General features: G+C 33.8%; 1 protein-coding gene across 2 annotated transcripts in view; it reads right to left on the bottom strand.

Annotated features, from left to right (window-relative positions):
- Window positions 1–16,117, bottom strand: part of LOC143230694 (uncharacterized) — a 68,328-nt gene that overhangs the window by 34,665 nt on the left and 17,546 nt on the right. For both annotated transcript variants that reach the window (XM_076464685.1, XM_076464694.1), the window contains exons 5-7: window positions 12,880–13,101; window positions 7,689–7,909; window positions 2,491–2,712 (exon numbers count right to left, since the gene is read on the bottom strand). In XM_076464685.1, the coding sequence (XP_076320800.1) occupies window positions 2,491–2,712; window positions 7,689–7,806 (340 nt within the window). In that variant the 5' untranslated portion in view covers window positions 7,807–7,909; window positions 12,880–13,101. The remainder of the gene's footprint in view (window positions 1–2,490; window positions 2,713–7,688; window positions 7,910–12,879; window positions 13,102–16,117) is intronic.

Here is a 16,117-nt window from a genome sequence, read left to right as displayed (position 1 = left end):
TTTAAACTGGATGTAATCGTGTATAAATGTTCCAATCACCAGGTCAAGTGAATGATGAATGAGAACAAAAAACAAGAGGTAAAATCAAATGTTGAAATACAGCCTGCCAACTTTGTTAAGATATTATACAATTATGGTTTTTGAATAATTTGATTGTTAGTATTATTACCTGTAGTTATTTGGATTCCATCAAATAAATTTTATAACACTGATTAATACTCAGATGCAAGTTCAAAACTGGGCTTAACTATATCCTTTGTCCTATATCTTTTGCTCAGGGTGATCATTGATCTTTGTTACTTTATAATTACTGAGAATTCATTTCATTGGTATATCATTCACTAGTTTAACTATATTGTTTTTCATCCATACATCATGTCTCATATATATATGTTACTGTTAATGCACACTCATTTAATTTTATAAAATAATATGCATTTCACTTTTGTTATAATACATCTTTTATATTTCTTCACATTCACTTGTGTGTGTAGAACCCTTGAGCTGGTATCCTCATAAAATACTTCTGCAAAAATTGTACATACTTAACATTTTGTTATAATTTTTATTTTAGAGTTCAGTAATATCTTTTGTCTTGCATTGCTTCATTAGGCTTAACAAGTGACTGTTATTTTTGGTTTTCCTGTGGTTCAACTTACAAAGGATTCAGAAATTAAGCTAAATATCTTGTTCTCTTCAACACAAAACATCTTATACATAGATGTATATCACTACACAGTTTCTGAACCTTCACATGCAACACATCAAGTATTTTATTTTTCTCATTCTTTATAACACACACCTTTTACCATTAATTTTGTTTGGGATGGACCAAGGGGTCAGAGTCCACCCAATCTGCTCACAGTGCTGCTCTCCTTTGTCTGACAAAACCTGAATCCATTTAAAATGATCCTGATTTTGTCAGTATTCCTCCATCTGATTGTGGATTGCCTTCCAGACCTTTACTGCAGAATATGCTAGGCCTATCTCAATTTCAAAATACATTTCCCTTCTTCTACAGACATTGTTTCCTAATGATCTTTTTTGTCTCTCATTTTTCACGCTTATCCAGGCTTTATTCCTGTTGTCATAAGGCAGATTTTCTTCTTCACTTTATCAGTTGGATTCCTGTTAATCCTATACATTTCACTCCTACCAACTTTTTCAGTTTTACTTTATCCTACTGACTCTCCCTACAGTTAATGTTTATCTCCCACTTCCTTTCTTAGGAGTTCCACTTATATTTAGGGTTTTGTGGAATACCTCCATCCTCCATGATGTAACATTTGCATTATTTAGTTCTTTAATTCCAAGAGTGGCTTCCTTGCTTTAACGATCTTCTTGGGTGGGGCACTGCTGTTTGTTCACCACATTTGCTGATACAGGTCTACAGACAGTCATTTTTTCTTCACTAGTCCATTTTTTTTAGCTACTCCTGTACATTAAGCATCACTTGGGGTATTCCACATACTAAACAACTGTATTTTTTCTGTCATTGTGTACATTATCACATCTGTTAAAGTGACCTTTGGTCCTAAATTTATTCCACACACTTTACAATTGTATGGTTTCTCTTATATAGTAGCAATGTATCCTTAAAGCAAACTAGGAGGAAACCAAAGAATGTAGACATGGTAACAAGGATAAGAATGGAGGAAATACAAGTGTTTATGGGAATCTGCAATGGACAGAGGAGAAGTGATATCCTAATACTGGTGGAGGGCTATTGTTACATGAATGACTTCATGAGACACTAATGCAGTTCTTGTTATACAATGTGACTAAGGGAAAACAGCTCCAGGCTGGTGACATACATAAGATACCAACAGTATACTTACAAAGATTAACTACTGTATACAGTTATAACCTTCTGGTTTCACAAGAAACCATTGAAAGGTCAGCTGAAATATTAGGGAGTGAGTGAGTAAACTTCAACATCCCAAGATGGGCTGAAAGGTTAAAAAACCAAGTCATACCAAAAAACATTATCAGTGAGGCCTGCAGTAAATGAAGTGAGAGCTACCTTAATGAATATGATACTAAAGATGTCAGTAAGAGTCAAATACCTAATTAAATGAATTTATAAATAACTTCCCAATGAAAGGTATTTTCTGTAGACAGTGGAATACTTAAATAAAACAGTTTAATTCTATATTTCTCAGGTGGGCAGTAAATAAATCAGAGAACAAGTTAGACACAATGAGAGAAAACATTGTATTTCTCACATATGAGGAGAATGAGAATCTTTAAGAATATAAAACTTTCATAATATTAAAATGTCATTCACTTCTCACATTTTGATTTCAAATATATTAACATACAATTTTAATAAAGTAGTTTAGCTAAATGTCTTGATATGCATTTGACCTGACAGTAGTAAGGGGTTTAATAAACAAAGCTTGTCTAAAGTGTCAATAGAATGATAAGAAGGTTTTATATTATGTCACCACCAAGTGGTTAATGGATATAGTTATTGAAGGTTACACTCACCTGATAAACCTTCTAACTGACAGTTAATTTGTTGTAACTCCTCTTTTGGTTCACTTTTCAAACTCATAACATCACTTTGTGAACAATCAACAGTTTCATCATTACTCTCACTAAACATGGAAATAATGTCATCATTATTTTGTTCTTTATTTTGTTCTTTTATTTTACAATCAAAGACAGTAAATGATGGTCCTTCTTCTGGGCTGGTAGCTCCACTTTTAACTAGATGTGTGAAATAAATACTGTGAGATGACATTTTCTTTACTTTATTACAGTAACACCTTTCTCTCTCTTAACTCTTTACAGAAATAACAAAATTTAATTATAATAAAGCAAATTGATAAATGATTATAAATAATTGTTATATTCTTTCTCCAAGTACAGTTTTTGAAACAAATTATTCTAACAATATATCTTATACGTACACTACTTATAATAGGTAGTGCAGGGTGTGAATACTAAATTCAACTTTTTTAAATTAATGGAAAGGGAATCACACCAGATAAAATTACATTGCAAGTAAACTACACCCAAACCCAAAGTCACCAGGTATTGACATCCAAATGGGGTAGAAAAGAAGATCACATTGGTGGTAAGTGAACCATAATCCCAAACCCAGTCTTCTGGTGGAGTTAGAAAAGTGGATAGTGCCATTTTCACCTCAAGTTCGTCAGACCAAGGGGATTTCACATTCACTGATCTATGAACAGGACACGTGATAGTGATACGAGAAAATGTTTGACCAATCTAGAAACCATCATCTTGTATCGTAAAGATGTCTTTGTGATGTAAACTATCCAGCTCAAAACCAAACTGACAAGAACCATTCCCACTGCAATATCATCCTTGGAATAATAAAATCAAGAGATGGCATTAGAGGAAAACCATATTGATCTGCAAGTACCATCAAGGTAACCCACAACATGGATGGAGGAACAAGTGTAATTGAGTAAGGAAATAAAGACACCTGTAATACAGGTCCTGTGTGAGGTAATAAATCCAAAACACACATACTGAGAACTGACACCCATGTGGGGATATTATAAGGGATTCAATTCAATGAATAAACTGGAATTTTAACATCTCATTCCAATGATTAAAATTGAACAGCTTGTCATCTATTCTGGCAGAAACCCAGTACCCTACTCTCAACTGAATAGTTTTGTAACCAACTTTGTACATTTTATAATCATGTATTTTACATTATCATGTCCAGGAGAATGTTTCCGTGGCCCAGTACCGAAAGTGGCTTGGAATTGAAAAGTGGTAAGGGTTCTCATAGTCCACTGGAAATGGGGAAAAGTGTGGTGAAGAGTCTGAAGGTACACCACCATCTAAGACAGTGCAACAGATGACCACAAAAATTATATTTTGAAAATTAGCCCACACGTAACTGATTGAATTTAAGGCATCAGAGGGATGGGTAGCTATTCACTTCTACTTCACCCATGGGTGAGTATGGTTGAGAACAGGCACATTATGAAATAAAACATCTTGTGAAACACCCTATCCCAGTGGTGTATGTGTGTGTGTTGTGCTATGGAAAGTATAATTAAGTCATTACAGCCTCACAGTGCCTTTTTGACCAGTTTATCAAGACAGATGCCACTCATGACAGAACAGGATCCATAAAGAATAAAGGGGATATGCCCCTAAATATTAAGCAAACTGATAAATGATGTTATCAGAAGAGGATGTTAGAAGCCTCAGTAAATGCCAGGTAAAGAAACAAAACCCCCAAACTTCAGCAAGTTCAGAGGCTATAAAACTGAATTATGAAGATAGCCATAAAAAATATTTATCGACAGCCGAATAGAGAAGTTTCATTGAGTAATTTGAGTCTTCCTTTGCTCAGAAACTTCAGATGAGTATGAAATGCTGTTTATTTTTCCAAAGGACAAGTATCTCAGTGTGTAAATATCAATCCCTGTTCACTAAAAAGGTATTTTACCCATTCACAGTTTTACTGAAAAGTGAAGTGTGGCAATAAGCAAATGATGGTACCCCATTAAGGAAGAATTACCAACTGTAAACAGAAAATGAGAGATGAAGTATCCAATGGACAATAGTGTTGAAATGCAGGGAAAAGAGAAGGTGATTTATTGAAGTAAAAGCACAAGGAACTGATGACAAGAAGAGTGAGACCAGTCAAATCACAATTCAAACTGAAAGAAGTGGTGTGATGGAAGAAAATGGGAAAAGGATCTAATGGAAAGAAGCCTTGAAAGCAATGAAGCATCTCACAGCATGTACTGGACATAGAGAGTAATCAGAATCTAAATAAGAATAAGAAGAGAGTAAGAAATGGAAAATCCAAAAGAATATACTACATGAGCCCCTAAACTGCAGGTTAACAAAGTTGATTTAGAACAAAAAATATTCAGAGCTGAAACAACTGAGAAAGCCAGACCAATGTCAGCCAGGAAATATCAACCTCAAACATTTTAACCAAAGTGACATGGATGAACAAACATTTTGGGAAAAAGATGGATGGAATGGGAAAAACTAACATTTTAAACTGGATGTAATCGTGTATAAATGTTCCAATCACCAGGTCAAGTGAATGATGAATGAGAACAAAAACAAGAGGTAAATCAAATGTTGAAATACAGCCTGCCAACTTTGTTAAGATATTATACAATTATGGTTTTTGAATAATTTGATTGTTAGTATTATTACCTGTAGTTATTTGGATTCCATCAAATAAATTTTATAACACTGATTAATACTCAGATGCAAGTTCAAAACTGGGCTTAACTATATCCTTTGTCCTATATCTTTTGCTCAGGGTGATCATTGATCTTTGTTACTTTATAATTACTGAGAATTCATTTCATTGGTATATCATTCACTAGTTTAACTATATTGTTTTTCATCCATACATCATGTCTCGTATATATGTTACTGTTAATGCACACTCATTTAATTTTATAAAATAATATGCATTTCACTTTTGTTATAATACATCTTTTATATTTCTTCACATTCACTTTGTGTGTGTAGAACCCTTGAGCTGGGATCCTCATAAAATACTTCTGCAAAAATTGTACATACTTAACATTTTGTTATAATTTTTATTTTAGAGTTCAGTAATATCTTTTGTCTTGCATTGCTTCATTAGGCTTAACAAGTGACAGTTATTTTTGGTTTTCCTGTGGTTCAACTTACAAAGGATTCAGAAATTAAGCTAAATATCTTGTTCTCTTCAACACAAAACATCTTATACATAGATGTATATCACTACACAGTTTCTGAACCTTCACATGCAACACATCAAGTATTTTATTTTTCTCATTCTTTATAACACACACCTTTTACCATTAATTTTGTTTGGGATGGACCAAGGGGTCAGAGTCCACCCAATCTGCTCACAGTGCTGCTCTCCTTTGTCTGACAAAACCTGAATCCATTTAAAATGATCCTGATTTTGTCAGTATTCCTCCATCTGATTGTGGATTGCCTTCCAGACCTTTACTGCAGAATATGCTAGGCCTATCTCAATTTCAAAATACATTTCCCTTCTTCTACAGACATTGTTTCCTAATGATCTTTTTTGTCTCTCATTTTTCACGCTTATCCAGGCTTTATTCCTGTTGTCATAAGGCAGATTTTCTTCTTCACTTTATCAGTTGGATTCCTGTTAATCCTATACATTTCACTCCCTACCAACTTTTTCAGTTTTACTTTATCCTACTGACTCTCCCTACAGTTAATGTTTATCTCCCACTTCCTTTCTTAGGAGTTCCACTTATATTTAGGGGTTTTTGTGGAATACCTCCATCCTCCATGATGTAACATTTGCATTATTTAGTTCTTTAATTCCAAGAGTGGCTTCCTTGCTTTAACGATCTTCTTGGGTGGGGCACTGCTGTTTGTTCACCACATTTGCTGATACAGGCCTACAGACAGTCATTTTTTCATTCACTGGTCCATTTTTTTTTTAGCTACTCCTGTACATTAAGCATCACTTGGGGGTATTCCACATACTAAACAACTGTATTTTTTCTGTCATTGTGTACATTATCACATCTGTTAAAGTGACCTTTGGTCCTAAATTTATTCCCACACACTTTACAATTGTATGGTTTCTCTTATATAGTAGCAATGTATCCTTAAAGCAAACTAGGAGGAAACCAAAGAATGTAGACATGGTAACAAGGATAAGAATGGAGGAAATACAAGTGTTTATGGGAATCTGCAATGGACAGAGGAGAAGTGATATCCTAATACTGGTGGAGGGCTATTGTTACATGAATGACTTCATGAGACACTAATGCAGTTCTTGTTATACAATGTGACTAAGGGAAAACAGCTCCAGGCTGGTGACATACATAAGATACCAACAGTATACTTACAAAGATTAACTACTGTATACAGTTATAACCTTCTGGTTTCACAAGAAACCATTGAAAGGTCAGCTGAAATATTAGGGAGTGAGTGAGTAAACTTCAACATCCCAAGATGGGCTGAAAGGTTAAAAAACCAAGTCGTACCAAAAACATTATCAGTGAGGCCTGCAGTAAATGAAGTGAGAGCTACCTTAGTGAATATGATACTAAGGATGTCAGTAAGAGTCAAATACCTAAAATACATATAAATATTTTGTTGACTCTAGAAATACCTTATTAAATGAATTTATAAATAACTTCCCAATGAAAGGTATTTTCTGTAGACAGTGGAATACTTAAATAAAACAGTTTAATTCTATATTTCTCAGGTGGGCAGTAAATAAATCAGAGAACAAGTTAGACACAATGAGAGAAAACATTGTATTTCTCACATATGAGGAGAATGAGAATCTTTAAGAATATAAAACTTTCATAATATTAAAATGTCATTCACTTCTCACATTTTGATTTCAAATATATTAACATACAATTTTAATAAAGTAGTTTAGCTAAATGTCTTGATATGCATTTGACCTGACAGTAGTAAGGGGTTTAATAAACAAAGCTTGTCTAAAGTGTCAATAGAATGATAAGAAGGTTTTATATTAACTTAAAGTACTTGTATCCAGAAACATCACCAAGCATATCTAACATAACTATTTATATATTTTAGACAATCTGTGTTACAAACTTAATTCCATAAAACTACACACAATTAACATTATTTAAAACAATGTACTAACACCACTTTTATACCATTATGTCACCACCAAGTGGTTAATGGATATAGTTATTGAAGGTTACACTCACCTGATAAACCTTCTAACTGACAGTTAATTTGTTGTAACTCCTCTTTTGGTTCACTTTTCAAACTCATAACATCACGTTGTGAACAATCAACAGTTTCATCATTACTCTCACTAAACATGGAAATAATGTCATCATTATTTTGTTCTTTTTTTGTTCTTTTATTTTACAATCAAAGACAGTACATGATGGTCCTTCTTCTGGGCTGGTAGCTCCTCTTTTAACTAGATGTGTGAAATAAATACTGTGAGATGACATTTTCTTTACTTTATTACAGTAACAACTTTCTCTTAACTTTTTACAGAAATGACAAAATTTAATTATAATAAAGCAAATTGATAAATGATTATAAATAATTGTTATATTCTTTCTCCAAGTACAGTTTTTGAAACAAATTATTCTAACAATATATCTTATAATGCACACTACTTATAATATGTAGTGCAGGGTGTGAATACTAAATTCAACTTTTTAAATTAATGGAAAGGGAATCACACCAGATAAAATTACATTGCAAGTAAACTACACCCAAACCCAAAGTCACCAGGTATTGACATCCAAATGGGGTAGAAAAGAAGATCACATTGGTGGTAAGTGAACCATAATCCCAAACCCAGTCTTCTGGTGGAGTTAGAAAAGTGGATAGTGCCATTTTCACCTCAAGTTCGTCAGACCAAGGGGATTTCACATTCACTGATCTATGAACAGGACACGTGATAGTGATACGAGAAAATGTTTGACCAATCTAGAAACCATCATCTTGTATCGTAAAGATGTCTTTGTGATGTAAACTATCCAGCTCAAAACCAAACTGACAAGAACCATTCCCACTGCAATATCATCCTTGGAATAATAAAATCAAGAGATGGCATTAGAGGAAAACCATATTGATCTGCAAGTACCATCAAGGTAACCCACAACATGGATGGAGGAACAAGTGTAATTGAGTAAGGAAATAAAGACACCTGTAATACATGTGTGAGGTAATAAATCCAAAACACACATACTGAGAACTGACACCCATGTGGGGATATTATAAGGGATTCAATTCAATGAATAAACTGGAATTTTAACATCTCATTCCAATGATTAAAATTGAACAGCTTGTCATCTATTCTGGCAGAAACCCAGTACCCTACTCTCAACTGAATAGTTTTGTAACCAACTTTGTACATTTTATAATCATGTATTTTACATTATCATGTCCAGGAGAATGTTTCCGTGGCCCAGTACCCGAGTGGCTTGGAATTGAAAAGTGGTAAGGGTTCTCATAGTCCACTGGAAATGGGGAAAAGTGTGGTGAAGAGTCTGAAGGTACACCACCATCTAAGACAGTGCAACAGATGACCACAAAAATTATATTTTGAAAATTAGCCCACACGTAACTGATTGAATTTAAGGCATCAGAGGGATGGGTAGCTATTCACTTCTACTTCACCCATGGGTGAGTATGGTTGAGAACAGGCACATTATGAAATAAAACATCTTGTGAAACACCCTATCCCAGTGGTGTATGTGTGTGTGTTGTGCTATGGAAAGTATAATTAAGTCATTACAGCCTCACAGTGCCTTTTTGACCAGTTTATCAAGACAGATGCCACTCATGACAGAACAGGATCCATAAAGAATAAAGGGGATATGCCCCTAAATATTAAGCAAACTGATAAATGATGTTATCAGAAGAGGATGTTAGAAGCCTCAGTAAATGCCAGGTAAAGAAACAAAACCCCCAAACTTCAGCAAGTTCAGAGGCTATAAAACTGAATTATGAAGATAGCCATAAAAAATATTTATCGACAGCCGAATAGAGAAGTTTCATTGAGTAATTTGAGTCTTCCTTTGCTCAGAAACTTCAGATGAGTATGAAATGCTGTTTATTTTTCCAAAGGACAAGTATCTCAGTGTGTAAATATCAATCCCTGTTCACTAAAAGGTATTTTACCCATTCACAGTTTTACTGAAAAGTGAAGTGTGGCAATAAGCAAATGATGGTACCCCATTAAGGAAGAATTACCAACTGTAAACAGAAAATGAGAGATGAAGTATCCAATGGACAATAGTGTTGAAATGCAGGGAAAAGAGAAGGTGATTTATTGAAGTAAAAGCACAAGGAACTGATGACAAGAAGAGTGAGACCAGTCAAATCACAATTCAAACTGAAAGAAGTGGTGTGATGGAAGAAAATGGGAAAAGGATCTAATGGAAAGAAGCCTTGAAAGCAATGAAGCATCTCACAGCATGTACTGGACATAGAGAGTAATCAGAATCTAAATAAGAATAAGAAGAGAGTAAGAAATGGAAAATCCAAAAGAATATACTACATGAGCCCCTAAACTGCAGGTTAACAAAGTTGATTTAGAACAAAAATATTACAGAGCTGAAACAACTGAAAAAGCCAGACCAATGTCAGCCAGGAAATATCAACCTCAAATATTTTAACCAAAGTGACATGGATGAACAAACATTTTGGGAAAAAGATGGATGGAATGGGAAAAACTAACATTTTAAACTGGATGTAATCGTGTATGAATGTTCCAATCACCAGGGCAAGTGAATGATGAATCAGACCAAAAACAAGAGGTAACTCATAAAGGTTGAAATACAGCCTGCCAACTTTGTTAAGATATTATACAATTATAGTTTTTGAATAATTTGATTGTTAGTATTATTACCTGTAGTTATTTGGATTCCATCAAATAAATTTTATAACACTGATTAATACTCAGATGCAAGTTCAAAACTAGGCTTAAGTATATCCTTTGTCCTATACCTTTTGCTCAGGGTGACCATTGATTTTGTTACTTTATAATTACTGAGAATTCATTTCATTGGTATATCATTCACTAGTTTAACTATATTGTTTTTCATCCATACATCATGTCTCAGATATATGTTACTGTTAATGCACACTCACTTAATTTTATAAAATAATATGTATTTCACTTTTGTTATAATACATCTTTTATATTTCTTCACATTCACTTTGTGTGTGTAGAACCCTTGAGCTGGGATCCTCATAAAATCCTTCTGCAAAAAATTGTACATACTTAACATTTTGTTATAATTTTTATTTTAGAGTTCAGTAATATCTTTTGTCTTGCATTGCTTCATTAGGCTTAACAAGTGACTGTTATTTTTGGTTTTCCTGTGGTTCAACTTACAAAGGATTCAGAAATTAAGCTAAATATCTTGTTCTCTTCAACACAAAACATCTTATACATAGATGTATATCACTACACAGTTTCTGAACCTTCACATGCAACACATCAAGTATTTTATTTTTCTCATTCTTTATAACACACACCTTTTACCATTAATTTTGTTTGGGATGGACCAAGGGGTCAGAGTCCACCCAATCTGCTCACAGTGCTGCTCTCCTTTGTCTGACAAAACCTGAATCCATTTAAAATGATCCTGATTTTGTCAGTATTCCTCCATCTGATTGTGGATTGCCTTCCAGACCTTTACTGCAGAATATGCTAGGCCTATCTCAATTTCAAAATACATTTCCCTTCTTCTACAGACATTGTTTCCTAATGATCTTTTTTGTCTCTCATTTTTCACCCTTATCCAGGCTTTATTCCTGTTGTCATAAGGCAGATTTTCTTCTTCACTTTATCAGTTGGATTCCTGTTAATCCTATACATTTCACTCCCTACCAACTTTTTCAGTTTTACTTTATCCTACTGACTCTCCCTACAGTTAATGTTTATCTCCCACTTCCTTTCTTAGGAGTTCCACTTATATTTAGGGGTTTTTGTGGAATACCTCCATCCTCCATGATGTAACATTTGCATTATTTAGTTCTTTAATTCCAAGAGTGGCTTCCTTGCTTTAACGATCTTCTTGGGTGGGGCACTGCTGTTTGTTCACCACATTTGCTGATACAGGTCTACAGAGAGTCATTTTTTTCTTCACTGGTCCATTGTTTTTTTAGCTACTCCTGTACATTAAGCATCACTTGGGGGTATTCCACATACTAAACAACTGTATTTTTTCTGTCATTGTGTACATTATCACATCTGTTAAAGTGACCTTTGGTCCTAAATTTATTCCCACACACTTTACAATTGTATGGTTTCTCTTATATAGTAGCAATGTATCCTTAAAGCAAACTAGGAGGAAACCAAAGAATGTAGACATGGTAACAAGGATAAGAATGGAGGAAATACAAGTGTTTATGGGAATCTGCAATGGACAGAGGAGAAGTGATATCCTAATACTGGTGGAGGGCTATTGTTACATGAATGACTTCATGAGACACTAATGCAGTTCTTGTTATACAATGTGACTAAGGGAAAACAGCTCCAGGCTGGTGACATACATAAGATACCAACAGTATACTTACAAAGATTAACTACTGTATACAGTTATAACCTTCTGGTTTCACAAGAAACCATTGAAAGGTCAGCTGAAATATTAGGGAGTGAGTGAGTAAACTTCAACATCCCAAGATGGGCTGAAAGGTTAAAAAACCAAGTCGTACCAAAAACATTATCAGTGAGGCCTGCAGTAAATGAAGTGAGAGCTACCTTAGTGAATATGATACTAAGGATGTCAGTAAGAGTCAAATACCTAAAATACATATAAATATTTTGTTGACTCTAGAAATACCTTATTAAATGAATTTATAAATAACTTCCCAATGAAAGGTATTTTCTGTAGACAGTGGAATACTTAAATAAAACAGTTTAATTCTATATTTCTCAGGTGGGCAGTAAATAAATCAGAGAACAAGTTAGACACAATGAGAGAAAACATTGTATTTCTCACATATGAGGAGAATGAGAATCTTTAAGAATATAAAACTTTCATAATATTAAAATGTCATTCACTTCTCACATTTTGATTTCAAATATATTAACATACAATTTTAATAAAGTAGTTTAGCTAAATGTCTTGATATGCATTTGACCTGACAGTAGTAAGGGGTTTAATAAACAAAGCTTGTCTAAAGTGTCAATAGAATGATAAGAAGGTTTTATATTAACTTAAAGTACTTGTATCCAGAAACATCACCAAGCATATCTAACATAACTATTTATATATCTTAGAGACAATCTGTGTTACAAACTTAATTCCATAAAAACTACACACAATTAACATTATTTAAAACAATGTACTAACACCACTTTTATACCATTATGTCACCACCAAGTGGTTAATGGATATAGTTATTGAAGGTTACACTCACCTGATAAACCTTCTAACTGACAGTTAATTTGTTGTAACTCCTCTTTTGGTTCACTTTTCAAACTCATAACATCACGTTGTGAACAATCAACAGTTTCATCATTACTCTCACTAAACATGGAAATAATGTCATCATTATTTTGTTCTTTTTTTTGTTCTTTTATTTTACAATCAAAGACAGTACATGATGGTCCTTCTTCTGGGCTGGTAGCTCCTCTTTTAACTAGATGTGTGAAATAAATACTGTGAGATGACATTTTCTTTACTTTATTACAGTAACAACTTTCTCTTAACTTTTTTACAGAAATGACAAAATTTAATTATAATAAAGCAAATTGATAAATGATTATAAATAATTGTTATATTCTTTCTCCAAGTACAGTTTTTGAAACAAATTATTCTAACAATATATCTTATACGTACACTACTTATAATATGTAGTGCAGGGTGTGAATACTAAATTCAACTTTTTTAAATTAATGGAAAGGGAATCACACCAGATAAAATTACATTGCAAGTAAACTACACCCAAACCCAAAGTCACCAGGTATTGACATCCAAATGGGGTAGAAAAGAAGATCACATTGGTGGTAAGTGAACCATAATCCCAAACCCAGTCTTCTGGTGGAGTTAGAAAAGTGGATAGTGCCATTTTCACCTCAAGTTCGTCAGACCAAGGGGATTTCACATTCACTGATCTATGAACAGGACACGTGATAGTGATACGAGAAAATGTTTGACCAATCTAGAAACCATCATCTTGTATCGTAAAGATGTCTTTGTGATGTAAACTATCCAGCTCAAAACCAAACTGACAAGAACCATTCCCACTGCAATATCATCCTTGGAATAATAAAATCAAGAGATGGCATTAGAGGAAAAACCATATTGATCTGCAAGTACCATCAAGGTAACCCACAACATGGATGGAGGAACAAGTGTAATTGAGTAAGGAAATAAAGACACCTGTAATACATGTGTGAGGTAATAAATCCAAAACACACATACTGAGAACTGACACCCATGTGGGATATTATAAGGGATTCAATTCAATGAATAAACTGGAATTTTAACATCTCATTCCAATGATTAAAATTGAACAGCTTGTCATCTATTCTGGCAGAAACCCAGTACCCTACTCTCAACTGAATAGTTTTGTAACCAACTTTGTACATTTTATAATCATGTATTTTACATTATCATGTCCAGGAGAATGTTTCCGTGGCCCAGTACCAGTGGCTTGGAATTGAAAAGTGGTAAGGGTTCTCATAGTCCACTGGAAATGGGGAAAAGTGTGGTGAAGAGTCTGAAGGTACACCACCATCTAAGACAGTGCAACAGATGACCACAAAAATTATATTTTGAAAATTAGCCCACACGTAACTGATTGAATTTAAGGCATCAGAGGGATGGGTAGCTATTCACTTCTACTTCACCCATGGGTGAGTATGGTTGAGAACAGGCACATTATGAAATAAAACATCTTGTGAAACACCCTATCCCAGTGGTGTATGTGTGTGTGTTGTGCTATGGAAAGTATAATTAAGTCATTACAGCCTCACAGTGCCTTTTTGACCAGTTTATCAAGACAGATGCCACTCATGACAGAACAGGATCCATAAAGAATAAAGGGGATATGCCCCTAAATATTAAGCAAACTGATAAATGATGTTATCAGAAGAGGATGTTAGAAGCCTCAGTAAATGCCAGGTAAAGAAACAAAACCCCCAAACTTCAGCAAGTTCAGAGGCTATAAAACTGAATTATGAAGATAGCCATAAAAAATATTTATCGACAGCCGAATAGAGTAGTTTCATTGAGTAATTTGAGTCTTCCTTTGCTCAGAAACTTCAGATGAGTATGAAATGCTGTTTATTTTTCCAAAGGACAAGTATCTCAGTGTGTAAATATCAATCCCTGTTCACTAAAAGGTATTTTACCCATTCACAGTTTTACTGAAAAGTGAAGTGTGGCAATAAGCAAATGATGGTACCCCATTAAGGAAGAATTACCAACTGTAAACAGAGAATGAGAGATGAAGTATCCAATGGACAATAGTGTTGAAATGCAGGGAAAAGAGAAGGTGATTTATTGAAGTAAAAGCACAAGGAACTGATGACAAGAAGAGTGAGACCAGTCAAATCACAATTCAAACTGAAAGAAGTGGTGTAATGGAAGAAAATGGGAAAAGGATCTAATGGAAAGAAGCCTTGAAAGCAATGAAGCATCTCACAGCATGTACTGGACATAGAGAGTAATCTGAATCTAAATAAGAATAAGAAGAGAGTAAGAAATGGAAAATCCAAAAGAATATACTACATGAGCCCCTAAACTGCAGGTTAACAAAGTTGATTTAGAACAAAAATATTACAGAGCTGAAACAACTGAAAAAGCCAGACCAATGTCAGCCAGGAAATATCAACCTCAAATATTTTAACCAAAGTGACATGGATGAACAAACATTTTGGGAAAAAGATGGATGGAATGGGAAAAACTAACATTTTAAACTGGATGTAATCGTGTATAAATGTTCCAATCACCAGGTCAAGTGAATGATGAATGAGAACAAAAACAAGAGGTAAATCAAATGTTGAAATACAGCCTGCCAACTTTGTTTAGATATTATACAATTATGGTTTTTGAATAATTTGATTGTTAGTATTATTACCTGTAGTTATTTGGATTCCATCAAATAAATTTTATAACACTGATTAATACTCAGATGCAAGTTCAAAACTAGGCTTAAGTATATCCTTTGTCCTATACCTTTTGCTCAGGGTGACCATTGATTTTGTTACTTTATAATTACTGAGAATTCATTTCATTGGTATATCATTCACTAGTTTAACTATATTGTTTTTCATCCATACATCATGTCTCGTATATATGTTACTGTTAATGCACACTCATTTAATTTTATAAAATAATATGTATTTCACTTTTGTTATAATACATCTTTTATATTTCTTCACATTCACTTTGTGTGTGTAGAACCCTTGATCTGGGATCCTCATAAAATACTTCTGCAAAAATTGTACATACTTAACATTTTGTTATAATTTTTATTTTAGAGTTCAGTAATATCTTTTGTCTTGCATTGCTTCATTAGGCTTAACAAGTGACTGTTATTTTTGGTTTTCCTGTGGTTCAACTTACAAAGGATTCAGAAATTAAGCTAAATATCTTGTTCTCTTCAACACAAAACATCTTATACATAGATGTATATCACTACACAGTTT

The sequence above is a fragment of the Tachypleus tridentatus genome, chromosome 1, assembly GCF_004210375.1.
Source record: "Tachypleus tridentatus isolate NWPU-2018 chromosome 1, ASM421037v1, whole genome shotgun sequence".
Classification (NCBI taxonomy): Eukaryota; Metazoa; Arthropoda; class Merostomata; order Xiphosura; family Limulidae; genus Tachypleus; species Tachypleus tridentatus.
Note: the sequence above shows the minus strand (reverse complement) of the source record. Positions and strands in the feature narration are given on the sequence as shown.